The sequence below is a fragment of the Sinocyclocheilus rhinocerous genome, unplaced genomic scaffold (genome assembly GCF_001515625.1).
Source record: "Sinocyclocheilus rhinocerous isolate Xijiao unplaced genomic scaffold, SAMN03320098_v1.1 scaffold2070, whole genome shotgun sequence".
NCBI lineage: Eukaryota > Metazoa > Chordata > Actinopteri > Cypriniformes > Cyprinidae > Sinocyclocheilus > Sinocyclocheilus rhinocerous.
Window position 1 is genome coordinate 31,403 of NW_015647941.1, and position 18,551 is coordinate 49,953.

The window sequence follows — 18,551 nt, forward strand, 5'->3', positions numbered from 1 at the left end:
TCCCCCTCGAGGGAGCTGGCGAGGGCGAGCGGCACGAACGCCCTCGCAAAGACGATCGGGTCAGGGCTCGCCTGAGCCATGGCGATGAACAAAGCTCGTTCCTCCATTAGGGCGGGGAGAAACGAACGGGAAAAAACAAAAGACTTTCAAAAACGGAAATAAAACGGGGAGAGGGGGCGCCGCTTACTTCTTAGGTCCGGTATTCTGGACTAAGCCTGACACATACAGTGTTGCAACTCACCCATCTTAATGTTTTAGATCATGTCTAATTTTTTTCTTTTTTTTTTCTATTCCTTGTTTGCTGGAGTTTTTGTTCCACTGGAATATCTGTGGAAAGACTTCTGAAACTACAGTAAGTACATTATTTTGTACAGAATGTACTGCTATCCTGAACAGTCTTGTTTTCTGGTGCTTAATTAAACATGGCATTTATTCTGACTGAAGCGTGGTAAAACATTTGAGTTTGATATAGAAACTCTAAATGAAAACACCTTGACAGTGATTGCAGCTACATTCTAATGGATTCATCCTCTTCCAGAAAATATTTCCTGAAACATCTCCCACATGTAGACAAAAATTTGATTTACTCTTTTAATTCCAGACAGAATGTTTCTCAAGGGTTTGCTGTAATGAGACTTAAGAGAGACATGCTGTCTAATCCATACTGAACAGAGTAACACGCCGAGCCTGCCATTCATGAAACCACATCTAATTAGGCTTCAACTCAACTTCTGATTTTCATATTTAGAGTGTATGAACATGAATGGAGAGGAACGAGGAGACCAGGAGTACAATCCAAACACAAACTTTAATAACATCAAGGGAACCAGGAAATCGGGAAGGAAGACATTCACAGACATCAACAATACCAGACGCTGAACTAAGAACAGGGAACACTATTTATACTAATGACATGACGATGGGATGGGATAACGAGACACACCTGGGATCAATATAACTAAAAAGGGGACACCTGGAACAGATAAGGACAGGAACAGGAAGGACCAAATATGTGCATGAAAACACATGGGGAGCGAAACACACAAAACATGGAACAGAGTCTGACAATAAGCAGCATTTGAGTTCATCTTCTTTTCCTGGTTGTTGCCGTGGCTACAAAACCTCGGCACCCAACCTCTACGGGGAGCAACTGGGTTCGCCAGCCCCGTTGTACTGCTTCGGCTGATAGGTCTGAATACTTCAGCCTTTTACGTTCATTTGCTTCACCAATAGTAGCCTCCAATGGCACAGTTAGTTCCATGATGAACAAGGACTTTTGTGAGGTTTACCACAGTATCGGGTCTGGCCTGAGGTAGGTTGTAATTATCTCAGGTGGAAAGCTGAGCTTCTGGTCCAGATCAACCTGCATTTTCCAGTCCCGGGCCGTGTCCAGCAGGGTTGTTTCCATTTTTGTATTTGGCTTTACTGGAAGCTGTCCTGCTCTTAACGAAGGCGGTGGCTTTTGAGAATCCAGTTGTTGGAGGAGAGAGGGCATTGGTGGTGGTTCTCCTTCCTTCCAGGATAATCGCCTGTTGTCTTAGAACCTGATTGTGCCTCCAGGTGTAACATCCTTGGGAAAGACTACAAGACTACTTGCAGCCTACGAGGATATGCCTTAGCGTTGCTGGGGTTTGACAGAGAGGACATGATGGATCTTCTCCAATCCACTGGTTTAGGTTCTTGGGTGTGGGGAGAACATCGTAGGTGGCTCTGATGATGAAGCTCAATCTGCTTCCTTCCATCTCCCAAAGATCCTTCCAGGTGAGTTTACGTTGCTCCAGATTTTCCCAATTAGTCCACTGTTCCTGTTTGGACTGCGAGACAGCCTTTGTGCATCTCTCTGCCTCCTCTTGCTGCCGGAGTTTGTCGTGGAAATTCTAATTCAATCAAAATTTGTAGAGACTGAGAATAAAAAACCAAACAGTTTTGACTTTGTCTTACTTTAATTCTCTGCAGAGAATGATCTGGTTTACACACAGCTTTAGTCTGTGTGCAAAGAAGATAACACATAGCCTCACTGCCCACTTTTTATAATATGCAAAAAGATACATTGAAGGACAGATAAGACTCTAAGCCAATCATGTTACTCAGTGCACATCACCCCATAACACATGCACATCGCTCCACATTACATGGTAGATGTCTGGTTACTCTCAAATCTGCCCGTCCCTGGTACACAGTTTCCCCTTAAATGTTGTTTTTCTAACTAAAGCAGTTACATACACAAGTTACATAAAATAACTCAATGTCCCTATGGACTATATACTACCTTGATCACTGTATGTTTAAAAAGATACATTCAACAGTCATATGCTGTGTAATATGTAAGGAAATCAACTCTTTTGAGAGGGGAATTCGAATCTAAAGATTCAGAGTCAACCTGATTAAACTGATTCAAAATGTATAGCTTACACTTCATCAACTATTCATCTAGCGTCTAGTAGAATTTAGTGTATCTTACCAATTCTGTTTGTACTACTCCGTGGCCAACGATAATAATACAAGATTGGTATTTGTGTTAACTATGAGCAAGGTAACAAGATCTGGGCAAAGTTTTAACTTTAAAATACACAACACAAGACAATGATTCTTAGACTCTAAGCCAATCATGTTACTCAGTGCACATCACCCCATAACACATGCACATCGCTCCACATTACATGGTAGATGTCTGATTACTCTCAAAACTGCCCGTCCCTGGTACACAGTTTCCCCTTAAATGTTGTTTTTCTAACTAAAGCAGTTACATACACAAGTTACATAAAATAACTCAATGTCCCTATGGACTATATACTACCTTGATCACTGTATGTTTAAAAAGATACATTCAACAGTCATATGCTGTGTAATATGTAAGGAAATCAACTCTTTTGAGAGGGGAATTCGAATCTAAAGATTCAGAGTCAACCTGATTAAACTGATTCAAAATGCATAGCTTACACTTCATCAACTATTCATCTAGCGTCTAGTAGAATTTAGTGTATCTTACCAATTCTGTTTGTACTACTCCGTGGCCAACGATAATAATACAAGATTGGTATTTGTGTTAACTATGAGCAAGGTAACAAGATCTGGGCAAAGTTTTAACTTTAAAATACACAACACAAGACAATGATTCTTATAATGAAACAAGAATTTATTTGCTAATCTAGGTTACATGGAACTAAAACTACCAAAAGCACACACACACACACACACACATACGCACACACACACATACAGTTCAGAGGATGAGAGTTAACGGAGTTTGACCGAAGCCCTAAAGTTCTAGTACTTGTTACTAGTTCTTAGATCGCAACCTGAGAGAATCACAAAGCAGAGATCTGTCTTATCTTTACTGCTTAAGATCAGTTCGCACCAGTTCAGCAAGAGATGAAGCTTTGTTTGTTTACTTGCACTTTGGTGAAAGCTGAGCGGGGTTTCCTCGGTGGCTTGTCTCAGGGAATCCCGGTGCTTCTGATTGGTTGCCGATCTGTCGTTTGGATGATGTCTTTTGGGAGAGCCCTCGGTGGTGAAGGGTTGGTTGCCTGGTTACGTTGGAGCCTCGAAGTTCGTCTGAGAGTGTCTGAGTTTGCAAGACTTTGAAGATTTCTGCAGTTGCGAAGTTTCAACGAAGTGTTTGGAGTTCTCGATGACCCGATCGCGTGATGGTGTGGCGAGTGAGCGCAAGTTGGAGCGCGATCAAACAAAGGCGAAAGAGCAAGAATCTGTTCGGAAATTGGAGTTTTGATTGAGTCGATTTGGTCCGTCCCACGACGCGGTCTTCCAATCGACTTGTTGCAAGGCGGAGCTACGCCCTGTGTGGTTCCTTTTTCGTGCATAAATTAACATGCTGTTCAATTTATCACGTGGGGAAATGTCTTTGCAGGTTTTGTTAATAACTTCTATAAAGTGTCGTACAACACACACTGTTCAAAATAACAGCTTTTCATTCATTTCAATGTTCTGCAATTATCACAAGTTTTCATTCAATACAAAACTTCACATATCTTACACACATATTAATAGCTTTATCTGCTAAAAGGGGTTATAAAACATTGATTAAAGTTGCACCGATTACATGAAACACATCAAGCATATATAAGACATAAAACATATTATTTGTGAATATAGTTGCCCTTTTATACTTTTAAATGATTGTCTTTTGAAATCATCTATGTGAGTTCGCGTGTTCCTTTGTCTGCCGAGAGAAACATGCGTCTTACTGGAATGTATGGAAAAAGGGTCAAGAAAGTCATGCGGTGTAGGTCTGCTGATTTTCCCGCTCAGACGATGGCGCTGTAAATCTGTCTTTCTTGATTATTGGATTATCGATTTATACTGAAGCTGGTCAAAGTTACACTGCCCATCTGGTCCTTGGAGGGTCTTCAGACAGAGGGAGTTTCTTCTCTCCTGGTGATTGAGTTAGGGTTTTAGCAGTTCCGATCCCCTGAGGGATAAGGACCAGGCCTTGACAGGAAGGCCGGTCCAGACAATTGGCCGTTATGCTGATCATTAATTAGTTTTACAACCGCAGATGGCTGCAGAGGAGAATCTTTAGTTTGTTTCTTTGGAATGTGGTTGTTCAATGGCTCACGAGGTGGCCAAGGGTTTATTCGTGTCTGTTCGATAGAGATCCTACATATATCCCCCTTTTGCTCGGTGAGGCACTGGAACAAGAGGCAGAGAGAGAGAGAGAACAGGCACACACAAGACACAAACAACATCTCCATCACTAACACTGATTCTAAGGCTGTATTAACAGAAATCTAGAGTTCGGCCTGATACTCATCGTCGGTAAGGTGATACAACGCCAAATCGTCAATGGGGAGGCTCGAGCCCTTAGGGACATTGATCCATAAAGTTTGGTTGGGCAGGATAATGCACGTGGCAGTGTCGTGTCGATCGTAGGTGAGGGTAGCTGTAGGCGCTGGGGTGTTGACTAGCCATCGGTTTCCGACGATTTCGGCTTGGGTTGCCTCAATTTGGTTGACTTGGTCATAGTAGGCTTTTCGACCTTCCGCACTTCTTTGGAGTTGTTGTTGCGCGAAGGCGAAAGTTGTTCTCAGGTGTTGGTGCAACTCTTCCAGGTATTGGTGAGTGGTATAGGCGGTGACGAGGTTTAGGTCACCAGGTTGGTACAGCAGGTGTAACGGTAGTGTCATTTGTCGCCCCGTCATCATCTCGAACGGGGGTACTCCGGTAGACCGGTGAGGGGTGGCCCTGACGGCCATCAGTACCAGAGGAAGCTTAATATCCCAATCCTTTTGATTGGCGGACACGTACTTCTTCAACATGCTGACCACTGTCCTGTTGGTTCGTTCCACTTGACCTGAGGAAATTGGGTGATGGCTTATATGGAGCTTGGCCTGTATACCCAGGAGTTTCCACACTTCCTTCATGACTTCGGCGGTGAAGTGGGTTCCTCGGTCAGAGTTGGCCCTTAAGGGCAGTCCGAACCTTGAGAAGATGTGGTTCATCAAAAGGCAGGCTGTTGTTTCTGCTGTATCATTGGGAGCTGGGAGACACTCTACCCACTTTGTGAATTCGCAAACCACGGTGAGGAAGTATTTGTTACCCCGTGTTGATCATGGTAGGGGTCCTACCCAATCTATTTGGAGGTCCGACCATGAGAAGGTAATTCCTTTCCGCTGCAGTGGTGCTTGGTGGTTTGGATTTGCCGATTGGAACTGGCAACACACCAGGCATCCTTTTACGTACTCCGCCACGTCTTGCTGCATGCCAGGCCAGTATGCTACTTGCTTGAGCGTTTCGTAGGTGGCCTTGGTGCCATGGTGTCCAGCGCATGGTGAATCATGGGCGTGTGTCAGCATTATCCCCCTTTGGCCCTGAGGGACTACAAGCTTTGGCGCAGTGAGGGGCTCAGGGACACATGTGAGAACACCGTCTTTGAGATGCAACATGTGCTTGATAGAGTTGAGCGTGCGAAGGTCATAGGAAGTGGCTAGGTCGGAGGTGGAAATGGGATGAGTTAATGGGTCTGACAGGTGGGCTGCAATAGTTTGCAGTGTCGGATCCGAAGCTTGGAGGGTGAGCAGATCATCAGTGGCGAATTGAGGTGAGAGTTCAATATGATCCCAGCGGTTGTTCCTCTGTTTAGATCGGGGAGTGCATTCCACTCTTTGGGTGGCGGCTTGGCATGGTCTTGATGTTGGGCGCCCTCTAGAGCCAGCCCCTGACTTTGAGTGTTGAAGTCAATAACTGCTGTGGATTTGGCGCCCTTTTCTGAGTCATCTTTTGTTTGCCGTAGGCCTTATGTGCCAAGTCTCGCAACTGTTGAGCACTCATTGTTCGCGGACATGCAAGGACGCCAAGATGGTGGCTTACCCCAGGATGAAGGTTTCTCAGGAAGAGAGTTTTGAAGTTCAGATCATCTTCCATGTCAGGTTCGTTGCGAGTTCCGAAGTATGCTCGTCTGAGTCGGCTGTAGTAGGCTTGAGGAGATTCATGACGACCTTGTTTCTCCCTGTTGCACCAGAGCAGAACGAAGCGGATCTGATCCCGCTGAATCCATCTGTGGTCAGATTGTTCTGTCGGAGAAACGAGGCTGGATTCAGATGCGGGTACAACAGAGGCTTTATTGAACAGAGAAATCACCGCGGGCAATGAGTGCCTTCGCGGACAGTCAGTGTGGACGTGGAACTCCCAACCACCCAGATGGGGGGAAAGCAGCTTGCTAATCCGAGCGAGAGGCTGAGCAGCCCAACAACGAGACCGCAGAGTCCCAGGGTAGGCGGATGCCGGAGGACGCCCACGGGTTCCTGCACGCACAGAGAGGTGCGGGAGATACAACAAACAGCTACGAGCACTGGAGCCTGGACGAGACAAGACAGGGCAGGTAAACGATACTAACATAGACAGTCAGAGCAAGGGAATAATCACAACAATCTGACAAAAGGCAGAGAAACACGAGGAGCTATAAGGAGAAGCTAATGAGAAGACCAGAACCAGGTGTGAAACAAGGGGCGAGCAGATAACAAGGAGGGCGGGGAAACAATCATGCTGACATATGCGCACGTGGCGAGCTGTCAAAACAACCATGCACCACAACACACAACACAGAGACAGCAAGAAACAGGTGATCAGACCCGAGACCCGACACAGATTTACTGCAATTTTAATACAATAACGTTATTGAGATCTCGGCAGATCTCAGCACTTTGTGTTAGTCTATTTGACAGACAAAAACACACGTGGATTTTAACCACGATTCTACTTGATCTAGATTTCGTCAATTCTCCCATAAAATAACGTTCAGACACTCTCTCTGAGCGCCGCGTTCTAAGTTCACTAGTTTTTAGTGAATAAATGGCAAAAAAGCATTTTTAGCAAGTTAATGTCTCAAACCGGGAGATAGCCTAGTTGTTCAACATTGAGACACGCAATGTGAATCAATCTAGCTACAAACAAGGCCTAATAAGAGAAAGAACAAGGAACACGCTTGCTTCTCTCCTCGTGCGCTTTTAGAGCGACTTGATTTTGTCTCAGCGGACAATTCTCAAATGTTTTTCTGCTGTTCAACTTTAAACAACAACTCGAGTTCCACTTCATTCATTCAACACGCTGGCATGCCACAATAAAAATACAGTAACACAACAAACTCTGTTTCTCTGTCTCTAATCTATTCTCCGGATAAAATAGAAAAGATCCAACCCACAATATGACTTGGTGTTATGAATTTTAGGCCAAATTCTGCCTGCATCCTCCACCATTTATGTAAGGAATTGAACTCTTTTGAGAGGGGAATTCGAATCTAAAGATTCAGAGTCAACCTGATTAAACTGATTCAAAATGTATAGCTTACACTTCATCAACTATTCGTCCAGTTTCTAGTAGAATTTAGTGTATCTTACCAATTCTGTTTGTACTACTCCATTGCCAACGATAATAATACAAGATTGGTATTTGTGTTAACTATGAGCAAGGTAACAAGATCTGGGCAAAGTTTTATCTTTAAAATACACAACACAAGACAATGACTCTTATAATGAAACAAGAATTTATTTGCTAATCTAGGTTACATGGATTTGGGTTGCAAGAAAAATCCTAAGGGTCAACTTAAGGAACCTTAAGGCTGTCATTAAGTATTCCCCTTAATTATCTAAGTGTTCCCTTAAGCGTTGCCACAAAGTCCTTAGTAACTATTTCACCTTGATAAATTGAAGGGACCAAAACAGCTCCCTAAAGTCATCTTAAACTCAGTATCTGCAGGATTTTTAAGCTCAAATGAAAGACTTAAGACATTTTTTAAGACCTGCACAAATAAAATATCATATGAGCATAGTAGGGCAATGACTATGGTAACATATTAAACTGTAAAATGACTGTAAAAAGCATGACTTACAGGTTTTTACAAAACAAAAAGTTTTATATAATTTTTTAAGAAAATGGATGAGTTGAATCAATTATTATATTAATTTAAACAATTATTATTAATCATTACATTAATTAAATAATAATACAAATGTAATGTATGTCTTAATTGTTTAGATTTTTATAATGCATTATCTTCTTGTCGATCCACCTGTTCACATTTACAACTCTGCGTGTTTGCAGCATCAAAACATGGGTTAATTTTCACATTTGGTAAATTTTCCTTCATTGGTCAGCAGGAGGCGCTTTCACTTTAGAAAAAAAGCGGTTTCCTCAGTAACGACTGTACACAAAGCAGCGCTTGTTTATTTGTTTGTGTTTTAGTTGGGTAGGTTTGTATTTGGTTATGTTCTGTTTATTGTCAGATATATACATATCGATGTTTATTGTGAGATGTAGTAACTATAGCAACCGCGGCGCCCATTGCCGTATGTTGCCAGGAACTACTGTGAAACGCTTAGTATAAACACTTAGGTAAGGGTGACAGTTAAGATGTTTGTTGCAACGCTCTTAAAGAAATCCCTTACCTTACTTTCATGCAACCAGACCCAGGCTTTGACAGGAAGTCGGTCCAGACAATTGGGCAACATGTTGATCATTAATTCATTTTACGACCGCAGATGGCTGGGGAGGAGTATCTTTAGTTTTTGCTGTGGAATGTGGAGATTCAGTCGTTCATTTGTGTCTCTTATTATGTTAAATACTGAATTAAAGACACTTAGGTAAGGGTGACAGTTAAGATGTTTGTTGCAACGCTCTTAAAGAAATCCCTTACCTTACTTTCATGCAACCAGACCCAGGCTTTGACAGGAAGTCGGTCCAGACAATTGGGCAACATGTTGATCATTAATTCATTTTACGACCGCAGATGGCTGGGGAGGAGTATCTTTAGTTTTTGCTGTGGAATGTGGAGATTCAGTCGTTCATTTGTGTCTATTCACAGAGGCCCTACAAATATGTACTTAAATGAGATTAATGCAATCAATGCAAAATTAACTAAATAAAAAATTTCCATAACACTCCTCCCTTTTGATCATTATTGATCACTCAAATTGATTAATGTAAATATAATTTTTAAACACATTACCCTTATAGTTTACATCAAGCATGTAAATTCACTAGGATTCAAAACACACCATCACTCTGATAAGGATGAAAAGCAGCATTTTGCATTGTTTTTCATGGAACATAGTCATTCCTAACATATAAGCAAGCTATGAAGAAAACAATAACTCTTATATTTGATTATAGGTAAAAATCTTAGTGTGATATTCAAACAGAAGAAACTTTCTTATCTTTCCTTCAGGTTGCATCATCTCGTAACACAGACAATGACCTGCTTTAGACTCTATTTATTCTACAGCATGTAATGCTTACTTACTACTCTTCTTCTGTAGAGCTGCTGCAGGTGTCAGATTTTAGCATCTCTTTGGCTTCACCATTTTCATCAGAAAAACTCACATTACTCATACAAGGCGTCATACATTACCATCTGATGAGCTACTGAAGATTTCATGGTTGAATTTACAGCTCTTCATCATTCCCACTACACAAGGCCACATACACAGCAAAAATAAAATCATTGCCAGTGATTTCCATAGCCTTCCATCATCACCTTAGTAGTGTTCATGAAACTTATCAGTTCATACCTCGAAATCTCAACCTCTATCTGCAGCAAGATTACGCCAAGTGATGGGATTACAGCGTGGAAGAACTTCTCCGCTCTGTTCCACAGCCTGTGTTCCCTCGGAACATAATTGTCTCTTGCCCAACTTGATTGTTCTGCTCGGTCTTTCAGTGAGGACACTTTCTTTTCAATCTCTCTCTTGGCTCTTGTCAGACGATTTCCAGTGTTGTTGTGAAGTTGTTCAGGTACCTTGACTACTAGCCTTCCTCCATACAGCTCCACCATGGCACACGTACCCATCCAATGCCTGGGTAGTGAAGCATATACGACATGTCCACACAGCCAATACCAGTCTTCCAGCACACTGGTACCTTCGTTGTCAGGCACATGGGCTGTAATACAAGCTTCATGACATCTCCTTCGTTCAGCCGCTGTAGGCATTGAGAGATAGTGTCTACTCACCAGCTATTGTGGTAGGCCTCTGTGTGTAAAAGTGATGTTAAGCAGACAGCTCATACACATGTTTCTTGTTGCGTCACTTGTCGAGTTGGTCATGTAGATTTCGCTGCAGTGGTCGTATGGTATGTTTCCTAACAGATCAAGTCCCTCGCTGTCATCCGTTGGCCCGTACTGACCTCAGATCACTCCCACACAGTGATGTTGCTGCGTTGTTCAGCTCCCATACACCACTGTATGTTTGTTCACCTCAGTCAGCCAGACGTCCCCCTTGGCACGGGGCAGCTGGTCAATCACTTTACTGATATGTGGCACCCTCTGGTGGCGCTGGAACCTTCCTGCAGTGACTTGCGTGTACCCACGTAGCTCTCACTGCCACTTTTACCGCAGTGTGCTATCAGCAGTACCTGGAACGGGCCGTTCCACCTCTTAGATTTCCAATGCTTCCTCCTCAAATCCTTGATTACCACAAAATCGCCAGGCCTGATATCATGCAAGACTCCTTCAGCTGGCTTCGGCAGAGCGTCCTTGATCTGCTGAGATATCTCAGAGAGAACAAGAGACAAATTTCGACAGTAGTTTAACATGTCATCTTCACACAAAGCTGTAGAGGGCAGTGGTCGTGGTTCTGGTCCTACTCCAATGGAAGTTGGCCTGCCAAACAGAATTTCAAATGGACTCAGGTTAGACTTTGTTCTTTTTCTCATTCTCATGTACATTAACACAATAGGGAGTGCTTTTACCCAAGACAAACCTGTCTGCTCACAACACTTCATTAATTTTTTCTTTAATGTCACACCTGAGTGATGGCTTCATTTGAAAACGGTGTGTTATTGTCACTCGAACATTTTATGATTGAATGGCTGATTTGGAAGTGGGTGTGCCGCTTGAGGCATCATTTGCCCTCTGCCCATATTGCTTGTGGCACAGATCATACATGATTGACAATACTTGTCCGCAAAGGAAGTGAATCCCTTTGTGAACCAATATTGACTCAGCAAATCAAACATTCCCCCTTTACTCATGTGATCTAGAGGTCATGTAAAGCTTTGCATAGTGTGGCAAAAAGTGTTTTGGCAGACATGATTTGTCTTCAGTACTCAGCCGAAGGTTGTTTTTCAGTTTGCACTCGGCCTTCACCCATTGTTTCTTCTCCTCTGCTGTGGCAAAAGCTTGCATGGCTGTAAGAGAATCAGAAGGAAGTGTGAATAAGTAATTGTTAACTGTTACACGTTATCTCTAACTTCTAACTAGGTTCTGTTCTCATAGCTGCGTCCTTCGCCGCAGTATCAGCTTACTTGTTACCTAAAGACACAAAATCATCACTTTTGGAATGTGCGACGCATTTGCAGATAGCGATTGACTTAGGTAGCAAAATTGCTTCTAACAATGCTGCTATTTTATCATGGTTTAGAACAGGCTTACCATCAGACTTTAGAAATTTCCTTTGTTTCCACAATGCCCCAAAATCATGACAAACCCCAAAAGAGTAACGAGAATTTGTGTAAATGGTAACTGTTTGTCCTTTGGCAATTTTGCAAGCCTCCGTCAATGCTACTAATTCAGCCGCTTGCGCAGAGCAATGCGCATGGAGCGCTCCAGATGTTATTGTTGCATATGCAGTGGTTACAGCATAACCTGCTCTGTTTTGGCCAGTTTTTGGGTCTCTAGATGCTGAACCATCAACGAATAGAATTAAGTCAGCATTTTCTAAGGGGGTTTCTTTTAAATCTGGTCTTGGTGTACAGACCTGTTCAAATGTGGCAACACAGTCGTGTTCTTCCCCATCCTGCTTCGTAGGGAGCACTGTAGCAGGATTTAACACTGTGCATCTTTTTATCGTGATGTTTGGCATTTCCAACAAAATTGCATTGTACCTGAACCATCTGGCGGTTGACAAATGGGATGTTTTCTGTTTTAACAGGATCATAGAAACAGTGTGTGGCACGAGTAAAGTCACATCAGAGTACCCCATAATTTCCCTTGAAGCTAAAGTAGCTTTTTCTGCAGATGCAACAGCTCTCAGGAATTTTGGCAAGCCTGCCACTACCGGATCGAGCTTACTCGAAAAAATAGGCCACAGTTCTCCCCCATGATCCTGTAATAGAACAGAAGTCATGAACCCATTTTCTCATCAACAGTTTGTACAAAATTTCTCACTGGGTCTGGAAGTCCCAGGGTTGGTGATGTTTGTAACAGTATTTTTCAAATTCTCAAATGCTTTCTCTGCTTCTGGGGTCCATGTAAGTTTGTCATGTGGTTGCAAGCCCTTCCCGTGAGCCAAAGCGCTCAGGGGCGATTCTTCAATAGCATAATTTGGAATGAACGGTCGACAGTACGAACACATGCCCAAAAATGACATTAGTTGCTTTTTTGTGACAGGCTTTGAAATCTTTTGAATTGCCTCTTTTCGTTTCTCAGATAGAGATTTACCATTTTTAGTGATGACATGACCTAAAAATGTCACCTCCCTTTTTACAAACTGCAGTTTTGACAAACTGGCTTTGTGACCCTGAGTAGCCAAATGTTTGAGAAGTTTTACAGTATCTTGTTTGCATGTTTCTTTATCTTTTTAACAGGGGAAATAGGTGTACGCACTGGAGAATCCTCACAGGGCACAATTACCCCAGCTGCTCTTAATGATTCAAAAACTGGTGCTATACCTTTTTTTTTAGAGGATATTGAGGTTTACAGGGTCAGTAATCAGACTTTGGAATGATTTGAACTGGTTCACAATATTTAATTAGCCCCACGTCAAATTGAGGAGAGGCCCAAAGTGTTTTAGGGACTTCTTTAAGCGCTGGGTGAGTCTCTACTTCCTCTGCTGAGAGAAAGCTCTGATCTGTCATTGCGTCATCAATCACACAGACTGTGCGTATAGCTTTAACAGCAGGCCCGTGCAAACACATTCGGTATGCAGACAGCATTGGATAGTATTCAACATTTTCCTCTGCTGTCTCCATCCAATTCACATGAAAAATACACGTTTTTACAAATAAACCAATATCTTCCCAATGTTCGTTATTCTTTCTGGACAACAAAACATGTGGAAGAGAATCAACAACATCAAAAAACATTTGCTGTTCATTTTTCAAATCAACAGTAACAGCACATCTGTTTTCTGTCCAGATTAACCATTTCAGGTCTATCGTGTCTATACATGAAAACTATTTCTGTTCAAACATTTAATCTCTTCCAAATTATACATGTGCTGAGCAATGTAAATCAGAGAATGGCATAATTTCAGAACTAGCTGAAACTCTGTCTTTTGCAGCATTGACAAGCTTTTCACATAATTCATCATCTTTCAGTTTCCACTGGTAAATATACAACTGCGATTGTTGGATTGTGGCTAAAGTTTGAATTTGGCATTGGACCACTTGAATTCAGTCTGGGCTAGATAACAGACAAATACCCAGTTTGCACATTAAATCTCTTCCTAACAAATTTCGAGGGCAGCTTCCTGACAGTAGAAAACAATTCTTAAAGTTCATGCCATTCTCATCCTCACATCTGAATGGTACAGTGAAATTTTCTCTGATAGTATGACCAGATGCAGAAGTAGACCAAACAAAATTTCCACTTAATTTTGGAATTGGATCTATTTCATCCATTCTAATTACTGAGTTGCCAGCCCTTTCAACTCCTTTTACCCATAATCTAATCTGTGGCATTTGTTTATAAGCTAAATCATTTAGATGACTATATGTGCATACATATGTTCTTGTCGAGAAAAGATTTGTCATTTTCTAATCTTGCAATGTGATCATGTATTAAAGCAAGCAGATTTTCTTCTTTGCAGTTAGCATGGTTAGTGTGTGTGTGTGTGTGTGTGTGTGTTTCATTCTTATCTGTTTGTGCTGTGTGGCCTTGGTGGACTTTGCTCCCGACTCCCCCCTCTTCTCCGGCTTCTGCTGTGAAAGTCTCTGTTGTCAGTCCGCTTTAGCTTTCTCTGGTCCAGCCGCCGTTTGATTGTTTAAATGTGGACAGTAAATTTTCCAATGTCCCCTCTCCCCGCAATAAAAGCAAACATCTGGATCGATCTGAGACAGTCTTTGTCCTCTGCCTCTCCCGCGCCCTCGCCCTCTGTAATTCATACCTTGTCTCGGTGGGCCTTTGTACATCGTCAGAGCTGTCAGCTGGAGCTCTTTCTCCTTTTTCTTTCCCCCTCTTTCTTCCAGCAGTATTTCAGCATGGAGGGCATGTTGTCTTATCTTTTCCAGTTTCTCGTCCTCCCATCCGATGCAAGTTTGCCTGATGATTGCAGCTATTTCAGGTTTCAGTCCACTCATGAGGCTGCTTCGCAGATGAGATTTCCACATCTGTGGAACTTCTAATAATTTCTCTGCTGCGTGCAGTAGTTGATTTTGGTGGTGTTCACTCTGACTGGAACGTCAGTCTTGATCCGTTGACACAGTGTTTCCACTGACGATATAGTTCGGCGTCATCGTGGTCCCAGTCTGCATTCTTCCTTTGGGCATTGCCCGTAGGGAAATGTGGTCTTATTTTGTGCCAGTCTGTTGCCCCCAGTTTCAGAAGAAAACCTTCAGGAGCCGTTACAGTGAAAAACGTGTAATTACACCCCTGGAAGAGTAAAAAAACGTGTTCACATATCCCTGGAAGAGTGCAAGAATTCATCATGGAAAAGGAAAGATCGTTGCCAGACCTCGATGTGAAGAGCATCCAGTCGAACTCGGTGGAAAATTGCAGCCATTGGTGAAAGAGAAGACGTCGCTATTCAAGGGAGCAACGCGATTTAGTCCCATTGAAACTCACTATTGCGTTTCGCCTGAGTGCATTCCTTGCAGTGCGGAAGAGCAACACAAGAAGATATTGCTGCAGTGACGACAGATAGTCACAAGGAGGCAACGTTGCAAAGTTTTGGACAATTCAGTTGTCAATAAGAGTTGCTACCTTTGGATTCACAGGTCAGACTGTATCTTTTCAGCTTGAAATCTAATTTCTTGGTTGATGTTGCTTTAACATTTATTCTAGTTGTAATTGTATGCAAATGGTTGAAACAAATATTTGCATTTGATAATTTGAGTTGATAAAAGTGTGCAACTTGTTTAATAATTGACTTTATGCAATTTTCATGTGGTACTACATCTTGCTAACAGTGTTTAAAGCTGAATAATAGTGTGGTTTAAAGTAAGTTACCAACATGGATCAAAATAGATCAGACAGTGTCTTCGATCAAGTGATTCAAGCTCTTGAAGAGGAAAGGGCACAATTAGAGGGGAAATTAGAAACTGAAATTGATGTCTCAGACAGACAAAATTATGAGGAGCGTTTAGCTGAAATTAATGCAGATCTGGAAGTTAATAAAGCAAGATTCCAGGAATCATCCTTACGAGTTGAGCAAGAAGCTAGGCGATCAGAAAGAGAAAGGCGTCCAACAGAAAAAATGCTTGAGTTGAGACGTGACGAGTTAGCAAAAAGAGAACGGAAGTTTATGTTCACATACTTAAACTTTAAAGCTGAAGCTCAGTTTATCAGATCTAAACTGAAAGAAGAGTGCTCTAAATCCGAGCTAGACGATATGATGGTGACTGCAGAAAAACGTGAAGCAGAGTTAAAACAAATATATGAGAGTATTCGTGCGTTGAACGTCCCATCTCAAGATATAAGAAGGAGAATGGATAGCTGCACTTCAGTTTCTAGTGAAATAACTGCGTTAATGAAGAGACGTTGCGCAGAAGTTGGCACTAAGGAGTTTGATGTGGAAGCTGTAAAAGAATCGCTCCTGCAGTTATTGCAAAGAGATGACGCTAGGTCAATTTATGGATCAACTGTGTCAAGAGCAGAAAGAGATAGTCAACAGGGAAGTCATATGTCAACAAAATCAACAAAAACAGCAGCACGCCTAGCTGCCAAACGTGCTGAACTAAAGAGAGAAAGGGACATTTTAGCACTTTTAGCACAGGTGCTAGCTCAACAAGAGAAGTTAAAGATGCTGGAGGATCAAAGGGATCTTGAAGTTATGGAAGCTGAATACATTGTGTATGCAGAAGAGGAATCAAAATTGAATGCTGAAATCGGAGATACTAAAGAGAAAAGCACTTTGCCTCCATGTCAGCATCCACTGCAACACAACAACTCTTCATGCTGCAAGGTTTCTCAAGAAACTTTAGCTCAGCCTTGCTCTGGAAATGAGCTAGAGGCGAAAGTAGATGAGGCTTTGTTAGTGAAAGCACTAAAGGAATCCCTGGCAATGACTAAACTTCCAGCTCCGGAGCCATTCACGTTTACAGGTGACCCACTCAAGTTCACTGAATGGCGCACTTGCTTTAAAGCTTTGATTGAAAACAATTGTACAACCCCAGCACATAGGTTGTTCTATCTGAAAAGGTACATAAGTGGAGATGCACTTAGTGTACTAGAGGGAACCTTTTATAGGAGTGATGAGGATGCATATACGCAAGCTTGGGATGCCCTGAACAAGCGCTATGGGCACCCCTTTGTAATCCAAAGAGCATTTAGGGCAAAGCTGAGCAGCTGGCCAAAAATTGGACCCAGAGAGTCACTGAAATTAAGGGAGCTTAGTGATTTCCTCGTCTCCTGCAAAAATGCAATGCCTCATGTACATGGTTTGGGGGTTTTGGACGATTGTGAAGAAAATCAGAAATTGCTGCAGAAACTTCCTGACTGGGTAACAACTCGCTGGAATAGGTATGTCACTAAAGCACTAGATGAAGAGAAGCCATACCCAAGTTTCACTGAGTTTTCAGACTTTGTGGCAGAGGAGGCACGTATTGCATGTAATCCTGTTTCCTCTCTACATGCTTTAAAAAATGCAGATGAAAAGCCAGGGAAAGAGCAGAAACGTCTCAAAGCCAGCGCTTTGGCGCAAAATGTTAAACCCATTACAAAGAGCTTGAGTGCACTGGAAAGAGAGAAAGGCTCCAAACCCAGCCATTCTGCCACTCAGGATAAGAAACAAATAGAATGTGTCTGTTGTCAGCAAAATCACTTTATATACAAATGTGAAAGGTTTGCGGCAATGCCTCTTGAGGAGAAGAAAAGGTTTGTCATCAACAACAAGATGTGCTTTGGTTGTCTCAGAATCGGTCATATCTCCAAAAACTGTAGAAAGCGAGCTACTTGCAACATCTGCAGGCAGAGTCACCCCTCTCCACTTCATGAAGAATGTTTTCAAGGAGGAAAACTAGAAGCTTCACCTGATGAAAGGGCTTCCACTAGCTTATGCTGTGTGGGAATGGTCAACTGTAATCGCACTTCAATGATCGTTCCAGTATGGGTCTCTTGTGCGACAAAGGATAGCCCGGAAACTCTAGTCTATGCATTACTGGACACGCAGAGCAGTAATACGTTTATTGATCAGGAAGTCTGTGATAAAATTCAAGCAAACACAGAACCTGTAAAATTAAAGCTGTCCACAATGACTGATAGGGCTTCAATTGAGAATTGTCACAGGGCAGCTGGACTAAGAGTAAGGGGTTACAGTTTGCAAGATTATATTGAGTTACCACCTGCATACACTCGAGACAGAAAGAGATAGTCAACAGGGAAGTCATATGTCAACAAAAAGGGCGGAAGCAGCAGCACGCCTAGCTGCCAAACGTGCTGAACTAAAGAGAGAAAGGGACATTTTAGCACAAAGAAAAGAGGTGCTAGCTCAACAAGAGAAGTTAAAGATGCTGGAGGATCAAAGGGATCTTGAAGTTATGGAAGCTGAATACATTGTGTATGCAGAAGAGGAATCAAAATTGAATGCTGAAATCGGAGATACTAAAGAGAAAAGCACTTTGCCTCCATGTCAGCATCCACTGCAACACAACAACTCTTCATGCTGCAAGGTTTCTCAAGAAACTTTAGCTCAGCCTTGCTCTGGAAATGAGCTAGAGGCGAAAGTAGATGAGGCTTTGTTAGTGAAAGCACTAAAGGAATCCCTGGCAATGACTAAACTTCCAGCTCCGGAGCCATTCACGTTTACAGGTGACCCACTCAAGTTCACTGAATGGCGCACTTGCTTTAAAGCTTTGATTGAAAACAATTGTACAACCCCAGCACATAGGTTGTTCTATCTGAAAAGGTACATAAGTGGAGATGCACTTAGTGTACTAGAGGGAAC

The 18,551-nt window shown here is 42.4% G+C and overlaps 1 protein-coding gene across 1 annotated transcript; it reads left to right on the forward strand.

The window, feature by feature from the left end:
- The first annotated feature begins 15,598 nt into the window (after positions 1–15,598).
- Positions 15,599–17,907, forward strand: LOC107709383 (uncharacterized). Its single transcript, XM_016513836.1, has 3 exons — positions 15,599–16,301; positions 16,669–17,781; positions 17,894–17,907. Exons 2-3 carry the CDS (start codon positions 16,671–16,673, stop codon positions 17,905–17,907), a joined length of 1,125 nt encoding a protein of 374 aa, XP_016369322.1. The 5' UTR covers positions 15,599–16,301; positions 16,669–16,670.
- Positions 17,908–18,551: the final 644 nt, after the last annotated feature.

Excerpts from the sequence above, each read along its gene's own strand:
- LOC107709383 (XM_016513836.1), top strand. The coding sequence starts at position 16,671 with ATGACTAAACTTCCAGCTCCGGAGCCATTCACGTTTACAGGTGACCCA.